Source organism: Nerophis ophidion, linkage group LG12 (assembly GCF_033978795.1).
Source record: "Nerophis ophidion isolate RoL-2023_Sa linkage group LG12, RoL_Noph_v1.0, whole genome shotgun sequence".
Taxonomy (NCBI): Eukaryota; Metazoa; Chordata; class Actinopteri; order Syngnathiformes; family Syngnathidae; genus Nerophis; species Nerophis ophidion.
In genome coordinates, this window is record NC_084622.1 from 55,420,069 (window position 1) to 55,444,816 (window position 24,748).

Sequence of the window (24,748 nt, forward strand, 5' to 3'; positions counted from 1 at the left end):
TCCTGTGTATTTTGCATATAAAAAAAAGGATTATTGTTAATTTGAGTACACCATTGTCAGTACATGTGAAATCATTGAGGAAATTAATATGATAATTAGTATGAAGATTTGGTCTAAACACTATATGATCACACCCAAATGTAACATGTTGTTTGTACAATGAAACTATGGTTTGTTATGTCAAACATCAGAACTGTGACGCCTCCAAACTGAGAATCCCGTGACCCAAGTAGACTCACAGTCTCACAATTTGCACTGTTTTACAGGACACTGTCCATCCATCCATCCATTTCCTACCGCTTATTCCCTTTCGGGGTCGCGGGGGGCGCTGGCGCCTATCTCAGCTACAATCGGGCGGAAGGCGGGGTACACCCTGGACAAGTCGCCACCTCATCGCAGGGCCAACACAGACACTGTGGTAAAAGAAATTCATAATCCACCTGGTGCCAGTGATATGTTGAAGCAACAGCAGTGTGGAGCTGCATTTTGCCACATACAGTTGTGGACCGTCACAGATAGATAGATAGATTTAACAAAACATTTTTTTTTTTAACGATAAATCAGTAAATTACATCAGCCACAAAACAGTTTTTTATGAACCCCTGACAACATAACAAGCTTGTCTTTATTTGGACTTATACTAAACCTTTAAGTGCTCGGGGTTGCTACCTTTTTCCGTTTCTTCCATCTTTGAAATCCAAATGGCCAATTTGGCAGAACCAACTAAAGAGTTTTGCAAGATATGCAAACCCTTTTTTGAAGGAGTGTATGTTGCGCCCCCCCCCCCCCCCCCCCCCCAAAAATGCTTAGAAAATAGCAAGATAGATAGATAGTGTAGTGTCAGTAACTTGTACATTTGTCTTATACAAGTTTAAACTAGCATGCATTTGTGCTTGGTCACACAATCTGATGGGGGATTATTTCAAGAAGGAAATTATGCCCTTAAATAGCTTCAGGTCCCGATGTCAAACAAAGATCATCCAGAGAGTCCTTGCTTTTGCTCCAGGACAATGGGGAACTTAAATGAATTGAATTTTAGGAGTAAGTATGAACACATTAACGAAACCTGGTAGGAGCCCCCACTGTTAGGAGTAGAGATCAGTGTTCGGGGGTCACCCGACTCAGTTGAGCAAAGTGACAATGCCCAGATGTTGTCTGCCTTTTGTACAAATATACTGGGCGTTGTCCAAACTGACCGACTCCATAGGTAGAACAACAAAAAGCAAATGTCTTCATGTAACAGGTATTTAAGGATAGTTGGCCTGGCAGAGGCCCTGCGATGAGGTGGTGACTTGTCCAGGGTGTATCCCGCCTTCTGCACGAGTACAGCTGGGATAGACTCCGGCACCCCCCGCAACCCAGAGAGAGAGAGAAAATGGATGGATGAATGGCCTGGGAGACAGGCAGAGATACGTGGACTTTGGTGCGGTTTGTTTTCCCGTGGTGCAAAGCAACTGAACCAGACACGACTTGAAGGTAATGACATCTTTTAATTAATGTGGCAAGAAAAGAGCAGCATGAACTATGACCTATGATCAAGAGTGCAGAGCATGAATGTGATGTCGCCAGGCTGACTGCCTGGCAACTTCAGGCTTAAATAGTGGTGACGTGATTAACAGGTGCGTGAGTCCAAATTAATCAGGTGCGTGACATGAGGACAAGTGAAAACTGATGGGTTGTCATGGAAACAAAACAGGGAGTGAAAAAACAGGAATTAACAAAATACAAAAACCAAACAGAACATAGCCAAACTAAACATGATCACCAAGACAGGACAGAGCCTCTCCCTTAAGGACAGATCCCAGATGTCCAAAAAAAAAACACCAACAAAAACAAGATCAAGAGTCATGGGAGGCCAGGAGGGGGAGATGGCGGTGCGTCGCCAGACCAAGTGTCCCCGAAATCCACCGAGGCAAAGTCAGGTGACGGCGACGCGTAGAGCGCCGCTGTACTTGACGAGGTGAGCGACCCGGGAAGGGCCACATCCGTGGCTGACGAGGAGGTGGGCGTACTTTGCGTGGCGGATGACCAGGTAGCGGCCACATCCATGGCCGACGAGGAGGCAGGCGCGTCGTCATCATGGCAGGTGCGTTGTCATTGTGGCAGCTGGCGAAGCTTGGTGTGGTGCGGCAGGCGGCAAAGCTTGGCTTGGGTCTTGGCGGCTTGGGTGTTGGCTTGAGTCTTGGCGGTTTGAGTCTTGACTTGGGTCATGGCGGCTTGAGTCTTGGCTTGGGTCTTGTTTGCTTGAGTCCTGGCAGCTTGGGTCTTGGCTTGAGTCCTGGTGGCTTGGGTCTTGGCTTGGAGCTGCAACGGGTGGTACTTGGCGGAGTGGAGTTGCTACTGGAACATGTCGTGGAGCTGGTACAGGTACCTATTGTGGTGCAGGCACTGGGACCCGTCGTGGTGCAGGCACAGGGACCTGTCGTGGTGCAGGTACCGGAACCTGCCGTGGAGCCTGTCATGGTGGAGCTTGACGTAGTACTAGCCTTGGCGCAGGTGCTAGCCTTGGCGCAGGTGGAGGTGGCCTAGCTGGGGGTTGCGGCTTGGCAGGCCGAAAGACTGGCGGTGGTGGCCGGGCCGGAGGTTGCGGCTTGGCAGGCCGAAAGACTGGTGGTGGTGGCCGGACCGGAGCTTGCGGCTTGGCAGGCCGAAAGACTGGTGGTGGTGGCCGGGCTGGAGGCTGCGGCTTGGCATGGCGCAGCTGAGGCACCCCACTCGTACAGTTCCCGGGCCTAGCCCCCCCCCTCAAGGAGCGGATACCAGACGCACTCCCTGCGGTCTGGAACAGTCTTTAGGGGTGGGTGGAGGGAGGTCAGGAGGGGGGCAGAATCCTCCCCTTTAAAATGTGACCTCCCACATTCCTTCATCCAACTCGTTTGCAGGAAAACGATTAGCTGGCGACATTCTGTCATGACGTGGACTTTGGTGCGGTTTGTTTTCCCGTGGTGCAAAGTGACAGAACCGGACACAACGTGAAGGTAATGACATCTTTTAATTAATGTGGCAAGAAAAGAGCAGCATGGACTTTGACCTGGACAGAGTACTGCAGCGCATGAATGTGATGTTGTCAGGCTGACTGCCTGGCAACTACAGGCCTAAATAGTGGTGACGTGATTAACAGGTGCGTGAGTCCAAATTAATTCGGTGCGTGACATGAGGACTGGTGAAAACTAATGGGTTGTCATGGAAGCAAAACAGGGAGTAAGAAAACAGGAACTGACAAAATCCAATAAACAAACAGAACATAGCCAAACTACTAAATGATCACCAAGACATGACACTCTTTGTCAGGTTTAAGCAGCAAACTATCTATTAAACTTAACAAGAAGCAAGGAATCAGGCAGAGAGGAGAACGCATGAAACTGAACATTCAGTTACCGTCTCACCCTACACTCTGAGGAACAGCCCAAACGCTCCCATTTTAATTCAGTTAAGAAGTTCCCTAGTCACATCACTGAGGCTGCTTCTAAAGGTAGGGGTCACACATTATGCGAGCAGGTCAGTATGCACAATACGTGATTATTCAGAACGGAATGTGCTGGGGGCCTTGTGATAGCGCCCTGTCTCCGCTTTGTTTGCTGTTGATATGCCTTAAATTCGTTGAGGTGACGGTTCGTCCTTGGCGGTTAGCAAGTTGCAAGACAGAAACATCTGCGGCTAGGCCACTCCTCAAATGCAGTGGAGGATAACAACTTGTGTGCTCTCGAGAAGAAAAAGTACAGCTTGAGCACAATAGATAATAACTAGAGCAACGACACTTAAGCATAAGAGTTGTTTGATAACTTATATATAATTATTATAACAGTCTTCTCCTGGAAGCAGCAGTTCCAGTGTTTGGCTTGTTCAACCACATAAAGCTTTGTTCAACGACTTCTTGCCGACCTCTTCTTTGATTTATTCACAACACCGAGTCATCCTCAAGTCTGCACGGGAATGACAAGACCAGCTACAGTATATACAACAATTAATAGATAGATAGATAGATAGATAGATAGATAGACAGATGGATAAATATATACTCTTGATAACAATTCCTGGCTATTTCATCATGATCTGGTGTAGTACTAGTGTATGTTTGGTAGCTATTAAAAAGACCCAGTCGGTTATAAAATGGTCAATATTTTGGACCATATTATATAAATATATATATACACAATTCAAAGAAAAAATAACGTCTCCAATGCAATATTGACATTTGTAAAAAAGAAAAAAATAATTATAATGCCAGAAAAAGAAAAAAGAAACATTTTGTGTGTCCAAAACGGAGCATGAAGAAGCAATCAGCTCCATCAATCAGATATAATAATCAAATTCTTGATCAACATTACAATACATCATCACCTGATACATAACAATATTTAGTATTACTTGAACATACATTTAAAGGCCTACTGAAACCCACTACTACCGACCACGCAGTCTGATAGTTTATATATCAATGATGAAATATTAACATTGCAACACATGCCAATAGGGCCTTTTTTGTTTACTAAATTGCAATTTTAAATTTCCTGCGAGTTTCTTGTTGAAAACGTCGCCGAATGGTGATGGGTGCGCGTGATGTCACGGACTGTCAGGAAATATTAACGCTGCACCACTAGCGGCTAAAAGTCATCTGCTTTAATCGCATAATTACACAGTATTCTGGACATCTGTGTCGTTGAATCTTTTGCAATTTGTTCATTTAATAATGGAGATTATAAAGAACAATGCTGTTGGTGGAAAGCGGTGGATTGCAGCTGTCTTTAGCACCGAGACACAGCCAGTGTTTCTTTGTTTGTTGTGAAGCAGAGCGGTCAAGCGAACATGTTTTCTCTACGTCAACCAGCATGTTTTTGGATGGGAAAATTGTGATATGTATCTTACCGGAGACATCATTGGATTATTCGTCGTCCTGCAGCAGCTGTCAAAAAAGGCAGCTGTGAGCTTGGCTCCTCGGCTTCTCTCTGGGACACTGCGTGTTCACCGCAGCCATCCGACCTCTAGGTATCTCTTTACAATCTTTACAATCTCACTAAAACACTATTAACACAATAAGCAGATAAGGGATCTTCCAGAATTATCCTAGTAAATGTGTCTAATTAAATCTGAAACGTTCACACTGCCGCCGCGCGGCGTCGTCGCTTTTTTTTCTTTCTAGCCCTTCACTATCAATATCCTAATTCACAAATCTTTCATCCTCGCTCAAATTAATGGGGATATTGTCGCTTTCTCAGTCCGAATAGCTCTTGATGCTGGAGGCTCCCATTATAAACAATGTGAATATGTGAGGAGCCCTGCAACTCGTGACGTCACGCGCACAAACTTCCGGTAAAGGCAGGGCTTTTGTATTAGCGACCAAAAGTTGCAAACTTTATCGTCGATGTTCTCTACTAAATCCTTTCAGCAAAAATATGGCAATATCGCGAAATGATCAAGTATGACACATAGAATGGACCTGCTATCCCCATTTAAATAAGAAAATCTCATTTCAGTAGGCCTTTAATAGACATGCACTCACAATAACAAACCCACTCTTCATTTTATCAAATGTAGTTTGTATAAATACATTACATCCTTAAAATTGTTTATGTTTCCTCTTTATTGCTGTTCCTATCAAACAAACTTTTTCTATCCATTTTTAATGTGAATAAGGTTTTTGCTTTGTTTGATTTGGCTCATCCCATTACTTCCACTGAGTCACCCCACAAATTGATAGGCACATACAGGTATTCTACTTTGGTTGGTGTTAACACAAGATTGCTTTAAATTCATTTTACACCTCTAATCATATTATCCATGTAGCAACAATACAGTGTCACTCTTTCACTTAAGTGCCACAAGCTGGTCCTGAATCACCACTAACTGCCATGGAGGTGCTAACACCTGCCTTTTAGAAATGTATTGAATGTTGAAGCTGGTTTACTCTTAAATGTTCCACCAGTACACTGCATGGCAGGTCCGCATACTTGGTGATGAATATAGCTCAGGACCAACATACTTTTTGTATTTTTTTTAAAATGTTTTTTGTGTGTGTGGGAGGGGGGTTATGCCCCCAAGCATAATATATTCTGAGGGGAGACTCACTGCCACATTTTGTGAGTAAAGGACGAGCAATTACAAGAGTTCTCCCAATTAATGCTTGCAATGCAATCTATGGCAGTTATGGTCTGGTATGAGTATGTGTATGAAGTGGCTTGTGTGAGTGGGGGTTGAGCACAGTCACGCTTAAATCACTGTCGAGACTCAGCATATCATTTGGACAATGAGGCCACAAGGAAGGGTCAGAGTCAGCAGTGCAGCGTGAGAACTGGCTGTTCTAATCCTGCGCTTTTACTTTCAAGGTATGTTTATTTGTTGTTGCATTTACTAAAAATAAAATGACACAAATCTGAAATGAGGTATGAGATCGGTTAACAGGGTTTTACTATAACCTCCTGGTCTATTTCTTGTGTCAAAGTTACAAATTGCAAGAGAAAAAAATTAATCCTGTTATGCAAACACATGACTGTCCATTGCAGAGGAGGTGAATCAAATTTAACAACAAAGTTATTGGTTTGTGAGAAAAAACTTTAGCTAACTAACCTATATATTTCAGTCCGATCTCTGCATCTCGAACAGTACAAATAAGGACTTAGTTATCGGTCATTTTACAACCAGGGATTATGGTTGATTCTTCATTCCTTAGACCAGATATAGATTTGCCAGGACATATATGATGATCCCTAATTAAAATTGGTGTCATTTACAATAACTGATACAGTTCTAACAAAATAAAACGCCAAAAAACGGTGTATGTTCTAATAAACTTATACTTAAATCAGTAAAGCCCAGTCTGTTGTATTGAATTGTAAGAATACATCATTTGACTATAAACCTGGCTTTTCTCATACTGACACATCTGTTAGGAATGTCAAATTAAAGTCACTTGTCTCCGGAGAGTTAACAAGACCTTCTCAGTGCAGGGAATGACATTTAGGAACGAAGAATGACAATGGAGGCAATCTTTGGCATCACATGACTCCTGTGTCTACTCCATTCCTAGCTGTATCGAACCAAACAAACTTTTAGCAACATGTGAACATACGCCTACAGCATGAAGGGACGAGAACTTTTTCTCCAAGGCTTGTTCGTTTGATCTCCAATAAAGCAACATTTTCAGATTCACTGTCTTAGATTTTTTTTTTACAGTGTAATTGTATGAAGCAAATTAATACAATTCCCTCATGGCCACAATAATTTAAAGGGAGACATCCCTTGGCTCTGGTAAATCAGGCCCTTAAAGTTGGCACTGCTTGCAGACAACAGAACTGTGTTTTGTTTATAAGAGAACACACAGAAGCTATTACAAGTCAATTAAGAACCCCCCTGCAGTATCTCTGCAGACCCCCTGGAGACCCCCAGTTGAAGACGTCTGCTTTAGTACGTCAGTATGTGGAATTAAGTTATAGAATGTATTAAGCAAATCAGACAAACAAAGTACTAATCTGATGTAGTTTAAAAAACTGTTCAAGCTTAAATTCTGTACAAAGTACATGGGAGAAGAATCATGATAAACATCTTTATGAAATAGGTGGATTATTTTATTCATCTCATTATGTGAATCGTAGCATACCTATCTACTTATTTGTGAGAACCGTATTCCTTATCTATCTATTTACTCATGCATTTATTTATCAATGTACAATATTTACTCTGTGTTACAGATGGAGTGCAAACAAATACATTAAAAATTGCTATGAAACGTAATTGGGAAAGATTAAATAGGCTATGGTTCTTCCTAATCCTTTTTGGACATGCTGTGATGAGAAACTGGAACCATGTGATGTGTCACTGTACGCCTGTTTGAAATAAAATAATACCAAAACCGCAAAGTTACCTGCATGGAAATACTTCAACATGCTATCATTATATGAATGGATTGAGTTCCTTCAAATAATTTGTTTCATGTTTATGTTTGCTCAGGAAAAGCAGAGCAGGATTCTATCCTGTCAAAAACCCAAGCAATGGTATTTCCAGAATCCAAGGATGGGCAAACAAGTGGTCCAGGGCAGAAAAGACCCATCCAAAAGCAGCACTTACCAAACCATCTTATCCCTAAACGGAATATTTTACCGGTCAACACAAGTGTCAATTATGAACCGGAGGACTACACTGAGACCGACCCCTTGCTCCCTAATGAGCACTTCAGTGGGTCAAGACTCGGTGGATCTGAGGAGGCCAAGCTGTCGCATGGTGCAGAGGAACCCCCAGAGTCAGTCTACTTCATGGTGCTGCAGATACTGGTGCCATTCCTTCTGGCTGGGCTAGGGACGGTCGCAGCTGGCTTGCTGCTTGATGTGGTTCAGGTACAGAAATGATAAAAAAGTGGAAAAAAAAAAAACCTTATTATATACTGTTGTGTATTTGATGGTGGTGTGGTGGGTGATGAGCCAAGGAGACTCCAACGAGGAATTGTCGAACAAAAAGCTTTATTTGTTTCAGCGAGCCTCAGACTAGAGCTGCCTCTCCAGGAAAACGAGTATGGGCCAAATTACTGTTCTGATGTCCTATCGCAGTGGTTCTCAACCTTTTTTCAGTGATGTACCCCCTGTGAACCATTTTAATTCAAGTACCCCCTAATCAGAGCAAAGCATTTTTGGTTGAAAAAAGAGATAAAAAAGTAAAATTCAGCACTATGTCATCAGTTTCTGATTTACGAAATTGCATAACGGTGCAAAATATTGCTCATTTGTAGTGGTCTTTCTTGAACTATTTGGAAAAAAAGATATAAAAATAACTAAAACTTGTTGAAAAACAAACAAGTGATTAAATTATAAATAAATATTTGTACACATAGAAGTAATCATCAACTTAAAGTGCCCTCTTTGGGGATTGTTATAGAGATCAATCTAGATTCATGAACTTAATTCTAAACATTTCTTCACAAAAAAAGAAATCTTTAACATCAATATTTATGGAACATGTCCACATAAATACAGCTGTCAACACGGAATGTTGCATTGTTGCATTTCTTTTCACACTTTATGAACTTGTATTCATATTGTGTTGAAGTATTATTCAATAAATATATTTATAAAGGATTTTTGAATTGTTGCTATTTTTAGAATATTAAAAAAAAACCCTCACGCACCCTTTGGCATACCTTCAAGCAGGGGGCGCCGAAAAGGGGGATTAAAGGAGACGGATTCTAGGGGCCCATGATGGAGAGGGGCCCAGAGAGGCCCCTAATGATGATGAAATTATGTGTTGGGGGCCCTGTAAAGATTATTTTCATGGGGCCCAAAATCTCTAGCGGCGCCCCTGCTTACAAGTACCCCCAGGGGTAAGCGTACCCCCATTTGAGAACCACTGTCCTGTCGGACCACAGTGACTATATATACCTTCTTGAAGACCCCCACTCTTTGTGGTCCTAGCTATGGTGCTGGTCAGTCTGGCTTGTCTATCTTTCTTTGACATTATTCCTGTGATCAGTTGGAGTCGGGTGACCTCCGACCCCTATCCTCTACCTCTATCTGTGGGGCTTTCAGCCAGATGTTGCTAATGTCTTTAAAGGCCTAATGAAATTAGATTTTTTCTCTTAAATGGGGACAGCAGGTGCATTCTATGTGTCATACCTGATCATTTCGCGATATCGCCATATTTTTGCTGAAAGGATTTAGTAGAGAACATAGACGATAAAGTTTGCAACTTTTGGTCGCTAATAAAAAAGCTTTGTCTGTACCGGAAGTAGCAGACGATGTGCGCGTGATGTCACCGGTGTGAGGGCTCCCCACATCCTCACATTGTTTATAATGTGAGCCACCAGCAGTAAGAGCAATTCAGACAGAGAAAGCAACGATTTCCCCATTAATTTGAACGAGGATGAAAGATTCGTGGATGTAGGAAAGTTAGAGTGAATCACTAAAAAAGAAAAAAAGAAAAGGCGACAGCTCCAGGCGGCGGCAGTGGGAGCGTTTCAGATGTTATTAGACACATTTACTTGGATAATTCTGGAAAATCCCTTATCTGCTTATTGTTTTAATAGTGTTTTAGTGAGATTGTAAAGTCATACCTGAAAGTCGGATGGCTGCGGTGAACGCCAGTGTCTCTCAGAGAAGCCAATGGAGGAGCCAAGATCACAGCTGCCTTTTCGAGCTGCAGGAGGAAGTCGCATAATCCACTGAAGTCTCCGGTAAGAGCCGACTTAATATCACAATTTTCCCATTCAAAAACTTGCTTGTTAACGTAGAGAAACATGTTCGTTTGACTGCTCTGTGTTAAAGCTTCACAACAAAGAAACACCGGCTGTGTTTTGGTGCTAAAGGCAGCTGCAATACACCGCTTTCCACCAACAGCATTCTTATTTGACGTCTCCATTATTAATTGAACAATTTGCAAAAGATTCAGCAACACAGATGTCCAAAATACTGTGTAATTGCGCGATGAAAAAAGGCGACTTTTAGCCGTAAGTGGTGCTGGGCTAATATGTCCCCTCCAACCAATAACGTCACAAACACGCGTCATCATACTCGTCATCATTCCGCGACGTTTTCAACAGGAAACTCCGCGGGAAATTTAAAATTGTAATTTAGTCAACTGAACCGGTCGTATTGGCATGTGTTGCAATGTTAATATTTCATCATTGATATATAAACTATCAGACTGCGTGGTCGGTAGTAGTGGGTTTCAGTAGGCCTTTAACATCTCTCATAAAATCAAACTGCTGCTGCCCTTTAAATTCCCCAGTGTCCTGGGGGCAGGAGCCCCCACTCACTAGAGTGCTTCTGATAGATGTCCACATTTGTCCTTTTTAGAAGAATCCTTTAAAGGATTCTGTGACCAAATACAAACACATGCTACTTCCAATCATATGAAAAGAATTGTACATGATATAATTCACTTCAACACCCTCAGGATTTTGTCCATGTCTGCCGTAGAAGCTGTGACGACAACCTTAATACGATATTAGTATTTTGAAGCAAATCCCATCATGGGTTTTATTGGGTTAAAGGAGTTTTAGGCCATCAGTTCAGGTGGAACCGGAAGTTTGCCTACGCCATTTCCAGGCACCGTTATATTTGTATTTCTATTGACATCCACCATTTTTGTAGTTCTTTGAAATGAATGTCATAATGTTTTATGATCTTTATGCCATATGCACTATTTTATAGTTTGCACACACTGTTTACTGCGTGGTATTTGGATCTTCGTAATTTAAGCCTTAGGTCAGGGGTCGGGAACCTTTTTGGCTGAGAGAGCCATGAAAGCCAAATATTTTAAAATGTATTTCTGTGAAAGCCGTACAATATTTTATAACACTAAATACAACTAAATGTGTGCATTTTTAAGTAAGACCAACATTTTTAGAGTATAATAAGTCTCTTCTTCTTTTTAATAACATTTTTATTCTGAAGTTAACCAATAATGAATAAAATACTTCTTACCATTAATGAACAAGTGCAGAAGAAAACGAATTCATGGATTAAGATGCATGAGAATGTTTTATATTCTGAACGTTATTTTTAACACTGATTACCAACGGAATTATTCATTACTTATCATGTTAAGCAATGTCAGCTAATATTTATCTGAGAGCCAGATGCAGACATCAAAAGAGCCACATCTGGCTCTAAAGCCATAGGTTCCCTACCCCTGCCTTATGGGGAACATATTCACCATTAATTAGTTGCTTATTAACATGCAAATTAGTAACATATTGGCTCTTAACTAGTCATTATTATTTACTTATTGATGTCTTATTCGGCATGGGCTCATTATAACCCTAACCCGAACCCGAACCCTAACCAAATAACTTTAAATTAAGTCTTTGTTACTTAGAATATGTTCCCCTCGTGTCCAAAAAACTCTAAATTAAGTCTTTGTTACTTAGAATATGTTCCCCATACTAAAGTGTTACCAAAAACATATAACTTTGTCTTGAATTTGAAAAAAAAAGGAAGGGTTCGGTGAATGCGCATTTGAAACTGGTGGGGTTCGGTACCTCCAACAAGGTTAAGAACCACTGGTTCAGACAATCCATTCATCCATTTCCTACCGCTTATTCCCTTTCGGGGTCGCGGGGGGCGCTGGCGCCTATCTCAGCTACAATAGGGCGGAAGGCGGGGTACACCCTGGACAAGTTGCCACCTCATCACAGGGCCAACACAGATAGACAGACAACATTCACACACTAGGGCCAATTTAGTTTTGCCAATCAACCTATCCCCAGGTGTATGTCTTTGGAAGTGGGAGGTAGCCGGAGTACCCGGAGTACCCGGAGGGAACCCACGCATTCACGGGGAGAACATGCAAACTCCACACAGAAAGATCCCGAGCCTTCGTATTGTGAGGCAGACGCACTAACCCCTCTGCCACCATGAAGCCCTTATGGCAGGGGTCGGGAACCTTTTTGGCTGAGAGAGCCATGAAAGCCAAATATTTTTAAATGTATTTTCGTGAAAGCCGTACAATATTTTATAACACTAAATACAACTAAATGTGTGCATATTTAAGCAAGACACATTTTTAGAGTATAATAAGTCTCTTATTCTTTTTAATAACATTGTTATTCTGAAGTTAACCAATAATGAATAAAATACTTCTTACCATTAATGAACAAGTGCAGAAGAAAACGGATTCATGGATTAAGATGCATGAGAATGATTTACAATCTAAACGTTATTTTTAACACTGATTACCAACAAGATTATTCATTACTTATCTTGTTAAACAATGTAAGCTAATATTTATCTGAGAGCCAGATGCAGACATCAAAAGAGCCACATCTGGCTCTAGAGCCATAGGTTCCCTACCCCTGCCTTAGGTGTTTCCTCTTTAACCAAACGTATTTAATTTATCCTTTGTTTAGTTATTTTTATCATTTATAATACACTTTGTCCAATTTTATCTCCTAAAAAACTATCAAATTTGTTTGAATACATTTGTTTAAAGCTAATAAGGCTCAAGATACATTGTATTTACTTTTGTCTGTCTTTCAAATACTAGTATGATGACATTCAAAGATGTTTGAACGATGCTTTTTAATAGCTTCACTCAGCTTTAAATAATGTTTTGTACACAATTTGAATTGTCTAAAACTACTTTATTTTGGAAAATTGACACTTCTACAATTTTTTGTTAATTTATATATTCATCCATCAATTCTATACCACTTGTCCCTATAATTCATTTGTAATGGGACGGCGTGGCGCAGTGGGAGAGTGGCCGTGCGCAACCCGAGGGTCCCTGGTTCAATCCCCACCTAGTTCCAACCTCGTCACGTCCGTTGTGTCCTGAGCAAGACACTTCACCCTTGCTCCTGATGGGTGCTGGTTGGCGCCTTGCATGGCAGCTCCCTCCATCAGTGTGTGAATGTGTGTGTGAATGGGTAAATGTGGAAGTAGTGTCAAAGCGCTTTGAGTACCTTGAAGGTAGAAAAGCGCTATACAGGTACAACCCATTTATCATTTAATATAGGTGTATTATAGCCAATGATCTTATTTTTTTCATAACAAAACCTAGCAAGATACTATTTTTTTCCAATCACTATTCAGAGTATTATTATTTTAGCAAATGATTAAAAAAAATACCAGCATACTACATTTTACCTTTTCCATTGCCCTCTGTGTTGGCCTTTTAAATACAACTCTGACTCAAACTCTGTGTTCTGTCATAGATTGTTTTCTTAAGATGCTAACACTGTGGTTTTGTTTACACCTAAGGAATTTACAACATCGCACCATCAACATTGAAACAAATGGTCACCATCCGACACCCTCAAACAAAGCTGCAATATTAGTTTGTTCATATTATCAATGACATGACTTCCAGCTTTCTTTGCTAGTAAAGTGGGTAACCTATGTAAAAGGGTTAGAAAAATAACACTGAATTAATGCAATTAGTTTTCTTACAAGTTGTTTTTCTTTGTTAACTACATTGCCTAATCTGTTTGCCAATAGGGTTGCTTTAGGGCTGGTAACGAGTTCCATATGTGTCGGGGCATATATACCTTATTTACAATAAATCAATCGATTATCCATTGTTGATGTTTACTAATCGATTTTCTAATCGTCCATGTCCGAAATACAATGCATCTATCCATCCATCCATTTTTTACCGCTTGTACCTTTCAAAGTTGCGGGGGGTGCTGTAGCCTATCTCAGTTGCATTCGGGCGGAAGGCGGTGTACACCCTGGACAAGTCACCACCTCATCACAGGGCAAACACAGATAGACAACATTAAAAATCGATTAATTCCCCCACCGCTACCAACAAACCACATGACCTCAGGGAGATAAAACTACCAACTGGTCCCAATTTGGACATTTTCACTCCGGGATCTACTCATTTTGTTGCCAAATGTTTACACATTGGCTGGTGGTTTCTCAGGGGACAGTATGTTTACACTTATAAAAGCTGCACACTTACTACTTTACATACTAATAACATTATTTTACTGTTGTTCCATGAACATTTATAAATAAAATATATTAAATAAATATATTTAAGTATACAATATTAAATGAATACATTTATGTATAAATACAGATAATAAAATACATGTAAGGAGTGATCTCATATCATTGTTTAATATCATTGTTCTATAGTTATAACATATAACAGGATGTTTCCTCACTAAGCTATTTTTTGAGGGCGGCATTATAAAGGAACAAAAACTCATTTTAAAAAATAATGAGGTATTTCTTTTGAGAAGGGAATTATAAAGAATTAAATTTTTTGGGGGGGGAGTTAATAACTGGGAAACATGATTTAGAGACAAGTGTATATTTTCACTACAATGTCAATTTTCATGGCAGAACTGGGACGTGTTCCAGGAAGTCACAGAGATCTTCATTCTGCTTCCTGCTGTATTGGGCATGAAGGGCAATCTAGAAATGACTCTCGCCTCCAGACTGTCTACTGCAGTAAGTATGGGAACATGCAACAATATGCCCGTTATAGACCAGGGGCCCCCAAACTACGGTCCACGGAACCTGGAGTCCCCGCCTGTGATCAAACTGTACGAAATGCCGAAAGACAATGGGATTTGAATACAGAAAACCTAAACAAAAGTCGTCATTAACATCGAAACAGGTTACGATCGGCTGAAGAAATCATCATCAGCTTGCTCAATGCTGATTTGCAGATATTCACTGAATATGACTTTCATCCAGTCATCCATATTCCACGATTGTTTTGCCTTAGCCCAATGGAACCTTATTTTTAATCACGATTTTTGTTTAGCTTTTTTGTTTTTAAATCCCATTTTCTTTAGGCGGTTTCTCACAGTTTGGTCACAGACAGACTACAAATTCTGCCCATTTGTTCTTGATTTGTTTTGCTGTTTCCAATACTTATTGCTTTACAATTTCTGTCTTGACCCTTTGATGTTTTCCTTGGTCTATGAGTGTATTTGATGGTCGTGAGATGGCTGATGAGCCAAGGATACGCCAACGAGGAATCGTCGAACAAAAAGCTTTATTTGTCTCAGTGAGCTTCGGACAAGAACTGCAGTTTCCAGGAGAAACAGGGGGCCTGATTATTCTCTTCTGATGTCCTCTCGGACCACTGTACTAAATAACTTTTACCCCAAAAACCCCACTCTTCGTAACTCTGGCGTTGGAGCCGGCCTGTCTGGACAAAAGCCCAGCTTCTCTGGTCGGTTTGAGTCAGACGACCTCCGACCCCTATCCTCTATTCCTATTTGTGGAGACTTCCTACCAGATGTTGTTAATGTTTTTATTACCTCTCCTAAAATCCAACTGCTGCTGTCCTTTAAGTTCTCCAAAGTCCTGAAGACAAAAGCCACCACTTTTTGGAGCACTTGTGATGGACATGTGCACTTTCGACCTTAGTATAACTATCCTTTAAATGATTCTGTGACCAAATATAAACACGTTTGTTAACAATCATATAAGAAAAAGCTACATGGTAAAACTCACCTCGGATGGATAGATGCTTGCCTTTTACAACCTTCGCATGTTGTTTCTTTGGGGTAGCGGGGGGTGTATATTGTAGCGTCCCGGAAGAGTCAGTGTTTCAAGGGCTACTGGGTATTGTTCTGTTGTGTTTCTGTTGTGTTACGGTGCGGATGTTCTCCCGTAATGTGTTTGTCAATCTTGTTTTTTGTGGGTTCAGTGTGGTGCATATTTGTAACAGTGTTGAAGTTGTTTATACGGCCACCTTCAGTGTGACCTGTATGGGTGTTGAACAAGTATGCCTTTCTTGACAATCAATCGTCTGCCTCTTTCTCTCACTCTGTCTGTCTCTGCCCACCCCCTCACTAATGTTGCCGCATGCGCACACTTTCACAATTTGCTTAGTTATTAACCCCCTTCTTAACCCTGTACGTACTTTGAAAATACACGCAACCCTGACTCAAAACGGCGGACATTTGAGGCATATAAGAAACCCCGCCCGGACAACCCGGACATGTACTCTCCGAAATGAGGACGTATGGTCAGTGTATATTATTATGCTGTTTGTTACTTATGTATGTTATGTTGTAGCTTTTTAAAATAGTTTTGTCAATTTGTTCTGGCCTGAAACAAATTGACACTTTGAAACATATCTTTGTCTTTGTGTGTTATATGTAGACCACATTGCTTAGCAGAGTTCAGTGATGCAAATGAATGTCATGTTGATCAACAAATTGTATTATTCTCCAGTGCAATAATGGAACTGAAATGAAGGGTAAAAGTAATTAAAAGTGGCCTTAAAAAATTAAAAAATATATATAAGTAACTAAATAGTTACTTTTCAGAGTAACACATTACTTTTTGGTGTAAGTAAATGAGTTAGTAACTGAGTTACTTTTGAAATAAAGTAACTAGAAAGTAACTAACCCAACACTGTGCATTACATTGTATCGTATGCATGTGCGAAATAAACGAAAACTGAAGTTAACTGAACTGAACTTACGATAACTTTTGAGTGACATACGAAACTCTGCTTCATGCAGACCAGGCACAAACAAGGTGGGGAAGAGTGGGCGGGGCTTATTTATAGAACAGCAAGTGTCAGACGGAGGCAGATTTCCTACAACAATGTTCTGCAGAACAGCGAATTATATCGAATATGTGGATGTTTTTTACATTTTACCCTTAATGTTTCGCCTTGTTTGTTGCATCTTTGTCTCAGGCTTGTTGCTGCCTCGCCCACTCTGCCCCATGCCTCGTCCTATAGTCACCGTAGTAACCCGTATGTCACTCAAAAGTGCAGATTCTAACCATTGGAATTTTTTCTCGTTTGAAAATATCCAGTGGGCCGCGCTGAAATGTTATTTATGTTGTATTATGCCCAGGTGGCCTAGTTAACTGCCTTTTTAATGCTGTTTTGCAAGACACGCGTCACATGACTTCAAACTTGACACCTCATTGGCTGGTTCAGAAAAAGGATCGATTGCTTCAGTTTTAGTTTACCACAAGTGGATGTTACTTTTTGTAGCAGTGAATTTTTTGATGCAAAATTTTTCAGCCCTGAATTTTTTATACACTTAGGTTTTATACACATTAAAGTTGTTTACACAGATTTTTTATACACGGAATTTTTTTACAAAAAATATTTATGCACTGAATTTTAAAACACTGAACATACGCATTTTGCTAACAATTTTTTTTTCAATGAAATTATCAGCATAATTTGATGTAAAAATATTCAGTTCACAAAATTTCAACACAAAAAATTCAGTTACATGAATTCAGTGTAAAAAAAAAAGGCATCTGTAATAAGGACACAAATTACCATCCCTACCAACGTTAGCATTCTAACATTAGCATGGTAACTTTTTTTTTTTTAGGTAATTTTGCAACCGTTCACCCCAGAGTCACACGACTTGGTATGTGACACATGCTAACCCCAGAGTAATACAACTTTATATTTCACACATGCTAACTTTAGCATGCTAATTTTTTTGGGGCCATTTTTCTCGGAAGTACACTTTTCAGCCATTACACTTGGTACCTTATACATGCTAACTGTGCGGATGCTAACAGTTTGAGCATTTCAGTTCAACTCGGGTGTATCGGTTACTTTTAGACCTCCACCCAAGATCACACCTCAATCCAACCCACTTCTCCAAAGTGGGCTGGCTCAGGGTGGAGGACAGAGTAAAACAACTTCCACTGAGCCTAGTCTATAAAATCCGCTACACCTCCTTGATACCGAAGTACATGTCAAATTACTTCCTTAACGTAAATGACCGCCATAACCACAACACCAGGGGGAGCTCCACAAACCACGTTAAACCCAGATTTCGATCTAACAAAGGTCTTAACTCATTCTCTTTCTATGCCACATCAATGTGGAATGCACTCCCAACAGGTATAAAAGTAAGTGCATCTCTATATTCCTACAAAACCGCTCTAAAACAACACCTCCAGGCAACTTCAACACTTTACTAATACCCTCCTCCATTCACATCCCGTCTCCCCGGATTATAAACAACTCAAATGTACTTCTAATGTATATACTTGTTCTTATGCTATGTGAACTCACTATGTTCTCTGCTGGCTGTACATATCCTACTAAATAAGACCTACACTGTTTCAATGTCCACATTTCTCTGTTGATGCAATTGTTGATGACTGAAGTTCTGATATCAACCAAAGCTCCTCATCCCACCCCCCGGATTGTAAATAATGTAAATAATTCAATGTACATACTATGATGATTAACTTGTGTGATGACTGTATTATGTTGATAGTATATATTTGTACCATGAATTGATTAACGTGGACCCCGACTTAAACAAGTTGAAAAACTTATTGGGGTGTTACCATTTAGTGGTCAATTGTACGGAATATGTACTGTACTGTGCAATCTACTAATAAAAGTATCAATCAATCAAATCGAAGGCTCGCGCGTTTCCACAGTGGCATTCACACGCATTTCTAAGAGCAAATGGCAAAAACTGTCGTTTCTTTTAGTGTTTCTTATAGCCAGAAAGTTGACATTTTGAAAAAAACAACAATAATAGTGTTGTGTGTTGTCTGTTAACTGTTTTTTTACCAATAAAATTAAACAACTGAATGAGCAACCCAAAATATTGGTGATTCCATAATTTTTTCTTTCAGGGGTTGTAGTTGTCTGCTGCATGTTTTTAAACATAGCAAAACACCATACATAGCTAAATGTATCCACGCTGAAATTGCACTTATTAATTATTATTATTGTTAGTTATTAATTGTACACACAGCCTTAGTATGTCACGTGCAACATGCCCACTAACAGTACACACAATTTTATAGTTTGCACACGTTATTTAGCATATGTTATTTGGCTCTTAGTAGATCAATTAGATTAAGTAGTTTGAGCTTCGTTTGCTGTTTTGTAAACGTCTGTCGGTAATATTAAGCGTAAGGAACGATGCTACAGTAGCTGCATGCAATAATACACTGGACAAAATGACAAAAATTTGAATAGTATTATACTAACAATCACTGCCGAATCTCTTTCCTTAGATTGCATTTTCGTCGTTTTGCATCGGGGGCTTTCTGTCTTTTGTGAAAGTCCTCATTGACCTGTGAAGATCACAACCCCAGATCTACTGTACAATTTGCTAGGAGACAAATAATACATTTCTCGTTACGTCAATCAGCTTTAAGCATGGCAACATATTTATACAACGTAAAAATAAATATTTTTCATCATGTCATCCGTGATTGACAATATTACAAGATCGGTATGATTCTATTTCAGGTGAATGCAGGAAGAATGGAGCTTGCCAAAGAGAAATGGATGTTGATCATTGGCAACCTGGCCCTCAAGCAGGTACAAAATGAAAACTGTGACAAACTACACGTATCATCCTTAAAGGCCTACTGAAACCCACTACTACCGACCACGCAGTCTGACAGTTTATATATCAATGATGAAATATTAACATTGCAACACATGCCAATACGGCCGGTTTAGTTTACTAAATTACAATTTTAAATTTCCCGCGGAGTTTCCTGTTGAAAACATCGCAGAATGATGACGCGTGTTTGTGACGTTATTGGTTGGAGGGGACATATTAGCCCAGCACCACTTGTGGCTAAAAGTCGTCTCTTTTCATCACGCGATTACACAGTATTCTGGACATCTGTGTTGCTGAATCTTTTGCAATTTGTTCAATTAATAATGGAGAAGTCAAAGTAAAAAGGTGGAGGTGGAAAGCTTTTAGCCTTTAGCCACACAAACACACAGTGTTTCCTTGTTTGAAATTCCCGGTGTTGAAGCTTTACTATGGATCAGAGCGGTCAAGCGAACTTGGTTCCCGACCACTTGTCAACCGGAAGGTTTTGGTGAGAAAATTGTGGTAAAAAGTCGCCTCTTACCGGAGCTCAGCGGAGCTTGCGCCGTCCATGCAGCTGCCGTGACTTCCCTCAGTGACTGGCGTCAACACACCGGTGGACACACACCTCCGACTATCAGGTACTATTTAACTCACTAAAACACTAGCAACACAATAGAAAGATAAGGGATTTCCCAGAATTATCCTAGTAAATGTGTCTAAAAACATCTGAATCGCTCCCAATGCAATCGCCTTTTTTTTTTTTTACTTTTTTTTTTTTTTCTAGTCCTTCACAATCAATATCCTCATCCACAAATCTTTCATCCTCGCTCAAATTAATGGGGAAATTGTCGCTTTCTCAGTCCGAATAGCTCTTGATGCTGGAGGCTCTCATTATAAACAATGTGAGGAATCCTCACACCGGTGACGTCATCGTCTGCTACTTCCGCTAAAGGCAGGGCTTTTTTATTAGCGACCAAAAGTTGCGAACTTTATCGTCGATGTTCTCTACTAAATCCTTTAGGCAAAAATATGGCAATATCGCGAAATGGTCAAGTATGACACATAGAATGGACCTGCTATCCCCGTTTAAATAAGAAAATCTCATTTCAGTAGGCCTTTAAATGAGTAATCAATATGTACTGAAGCGGTTTACTGTGGGTGTCATGTACTCTTCCTACAGCTCCAAGCCACTGTTCTTGGCCTTTTAGCCTCCCTAATGGCGATTGTGTTGGGCTGGATTGCTGAGGGACAGATGCCCTTTAACCATGTGATTCTTGTGTGTTCAACCAGTCTTTCTACCACATTCGTGGCTTCAGTGTTGCAAGGTAACACATTTCTTGTCTTAGCCCTCATCTTCTCAACTTAGTACACACAGGGTCTGATCTACTGAGCTCCAAACACCGCGCGTTAAACAGTGTGAGCAAACTATAAAATTGCGTGTGTAGTGGGCGTGTTGCATGTGATTTACTAAGACTGCGTGTACAAATGACAACTGTTTTTTTGCGTGTACTATGCAGCTTTCACCACATACACACTCGATCATTTACTGCACATTCATGTTATCACGCTTTCACCTCTTGCATTTTGCTATGTTTTGAAACAAGCAGCAGACATGCACCACTTTTTATGGGCATTTCAGAGGCAGTCCTGCAAAAATCTACAAAAACCGAAACCAGTGCGGTTGGCACGTTGTGTAATTCGAAAATAAAAACAGAATGCAATTGATTTGCAAATCGTTTTCAACTTTTATTCAAAGACAAGATATTTAATGTTCGAAATGAGAAATGTTTTGCAGCACCCTCCTTTCTGTTCGTTTGTGGGATCTGAGCCAAGGATGTCGCCTTTGAGACATTTGTGATTAAGGGCTATATAAGTAAACTTTGATTGATTGATTGATTGTCATGTTCGTACACCTGTTCCACCTGTTCTATTCAGTTCCACCTTCAGTGCTGGTTCATTATCTTGTTTATGCCAGAGTGTTCAGTTGCTTTCTTAGTTATTGCTTGGCCTGTGTTACTTTTCTTCTGCCGATATCTAATTAAATAACCATCTGCCTGCCCGTCGCTTGCTTTCTCTGCATTCTGGGATCATCATCACGCTAACAGCTGCAATGCACCATCCTCACAAGGCCTCCAGATGTACTGACATCCACTGGGTGTATATCGTATAACAGGGGTCGGCAACTTTTACCACCCATAGAGCCATTTTGACCCCTTTCACAAAATAAAGATAACAATGGGAGCCACAAAACTCTTTAGAAATTTAAAATGAAATAACACTGCATGGGACGGCGTGGCGCAGTGGAAGAGTGGCCGTGCGCAACCCGAGGGTCCCTGGTTCAATCCCCACCTAGTTCCAACCTCGTCACGTCCGTTGATTCCTGAGCAAGACACTTTACCCTTGCTCCTGATGGGTGCTGGTTAGCGCCTTGCATGGCAGCTCCCTCCATCAGTGTGTGAATGTGGAAGTAGTGTCGATCTTAGCGCTGCTTTCGATACCGTCGATCATAATATTTTATTAGAGCGTATCAAAATACGAATTGGTATGTCAGACTCAGCCCTGTCATGGTTTAACTCTTATCTTACTGATAGGATGCAGTGCGTCTCCTATAACAGTGTGACCTCGGACTATGTTAAGGTAACGTGTGGAGTTCCCCAGGGTTCGGTCCTTGGCCCTGTACTCTTCAGCATCTACATGCTGCCGCTAGGTGACGTCATACGCAAATACGGTATTAGCTTTCACTGTTATGCTGATGACACCCAACTCTACATGCCCCTAAAGCTGACCAACATGCCGGACTGTAGTCAGTTGGAAGCGTGTCTTAATGAAATTAAACAATGGATGTCCGCTAACTTTTTGCAACTTAATGCCAAAAAAACGGAAATGCTGATTATCGGTCCTGCTAGACACCGACCTCTATTTAATAATACAACTTTAACATTTGACAACCAAATAATAAAACAAGGTGACTCTGTAAAAAATCTGGGTATTATCTTCGACCCAGCTCTCTCCTTTGAGTCACACATTAAAAGCGTTACTAAAACGGCCTTCTTTCATCTCCGTAATATCGCTAAAATTCGCTCCATTTTGTCCACTGGAGACGCCGAGATCATTATCCATGCGTTTGTTACGTCTCGTCTCGATTACTGTAACGTATTATTTTCGGGTCTCCCCATGTCTAGCATTAAAAGATTACAGTTGGTACAAAATGCGGCTGCTAGACTTTTGACAAGAACAAGAAAGTTTGATCATATTACGCCTGTACTGGCTCACCTGCACTGGCTTCCTGTGCACTTAAGATGTGACTTTAAGGTTTTATTACTTACGTATAAAATACTACACGGTCTAGCTCCAGCCTATCTTGCCGATTGTATTGTACCGTATGTCCCGGCAAGAAATCTGCGTTCAAAAGACTCCGGCTTATTAGTGATTCCTAGAGCTCAAAAAAAGTCTGCGGGCTATAGAGCGTTTTCCGTTCGGGCTCCAGTACTCTGGAATGCCCTCCCGGTAACAGTTCGAGATGCTACCTCAGTAGAAGCATTTAAGTCTCATCTTAAAACTCATTTGTATACTCTAGCCTTTAAATAGACCTCCTTTTTAGACCAGTTGATCTGCCGCTTCTTTTCTTTCTCCTATGTCCCCCCCTCCCTTGTGGAGGGGGTCCGGTCCGATGACCATGGATGAAGTACTGACTGTCCAGAGTCGAGACCCAGGATGGACCGCTCGTCGGGACCCAGGATGGACCGCTCGCCTGTATCGGTTGGGGACATCTCTACGCTGCTGATCCGCTTCAGATGGTTTCCTGTGGACGGGACTCTCGCTGCTGTCTTGGAGCCACTATGGATTGAACTTTCACAGTATCATGTTGGACCCGCTCGACATCCATTGCTTTCGGTCCCCTAGAGGGGGGGGGTTGCCCACATCTGAGGTCCTCTCCAAGGTTTCTCATAGTCAGCATTGTCGCTGGCGTCCCACTGAATGTGAATTCTCCCTGCCCATTGGGTGTGAGTTTTCCTTGCCCTTTTGTGGGTTCTTCCGAGGATGTTGTAGTCGTAATGATTTGTGCAGTCCTTTGAGACATTTGTGATTTGGGGCTATATAAATAAACATTGATTGATTGATTGATTGAAAGCGCTTTGAGTATCTTGAAGGTAGAAAAGTGCTATACAAGTACAACCCATTTATCTTTTATTTATCATACAGAGTTTTTTTTGTTTTATTTTGTGCTATGTATTACCCAGGGGTCTCAGACACGCGGCCCGCACCTTAATATGAACATTTAATGTTAGTGCGGCCCGCGAGATTTAAAGTAATGCCGTTTGACAGCATCACACTTGCCAACCCTCCCAAACTTTCCGGGAGACTCCCGGAATCCAGAGCGACTATTCACGCGAATGTCTGCTGAATGTCGCCCTTCAATATTAATACGGGCGTTCCATGAAGGCGCTGCCTTTACTACTGTCTACAAGATGTACAAATATCTAGCACGGCCCAGCCACGATTCGTATGTGGCTTCCTTGAACACACTCAGTCGACTGCAACGTGTACTTGTTCAACGGCCATACAGGTTACACTGAGAGTTGTTATATAATAAACTTTAAGACTCCTACTAATATGTGCCACACTGTGAACCCACACCAAACAAGAATGACAAACACATTTTGGGAGAACATCTGCATTGTAACACAACATAAACACAACAGGACAAATACCCGGAATCCCATGCATCCCTAACTCTTCCGGGCTACATTATACATCCCCGCTAGCGCCAAATCCCCTCTCCGTGCGTCGGTTGAGGTGTGCGGGGTTGGGAGGGTGGGGGGTGTTTGGTGCAAGCGGGGGTGTATGATGTAGCCCAGAGAAGTTAGGGATGCATGGGATTCTGGGTATTTGTTCTGTTGTGTTTAGGTTGTGTTACAATGCAGATGTTCTCCCGAAATGTGTTTGTCATTCTTGTTTTGTGTGGGTTCACGGTGTGGCGCATATTAGTAAGAGTGTTAAAGTTGTTTA

The 24,748-nt window shown here is 41.1% G+C and overlaps 1 protein-coding gene across 6 annotated transcripts in view; it reads left to right on the plus strand.

Moving 5' to 3' along the window:
- The window catches only part of slc41a2a (solute carrier family 41 member 2a), a 43,205-nt gene that overhangs the window by 490 nt on the left and 17,967 nt on the right, over positions 1 to 24,748 (plus strand). Inside the window, exons 3-7 of one of the 6 annotated variants that reach the window (XM_061917809.1) lie at positions 267 to 418; positions 7,945 to 8,327; positions 14,778 to 14,885; positions 19,660 to 19,731; positions 20,919 to 21,063. In XM_061917809.1, the coding sequence (XP_061773793.1) occupies positions 7,986 to 8,327; positions 14,778 to 14,885; positions 19,660 to 19,731; positions 20,919 to 21,063 (667 nt within the window). In that variant the 5' untranslated portion in view covers positions 267 to 418; positions 7,945 to 7,985. Of the gene's footprint in view, positions 1 to 266; positions 419 to 785; positions 1,477 to 2,621; positions 2,979 to 4,500; positions 6,324 to 7,944; positions 8,328 to 14,777; positions 14,886 to 19,659; positions 19,732 to 20,918; positions 21,064 to 24,748 lie in introns of those variants that run through there. The other 5 variants (XM_061917806.1, XM_061917810.1, XM_061917808.1 and 2 more) reach the window with 5 other exon arrangements.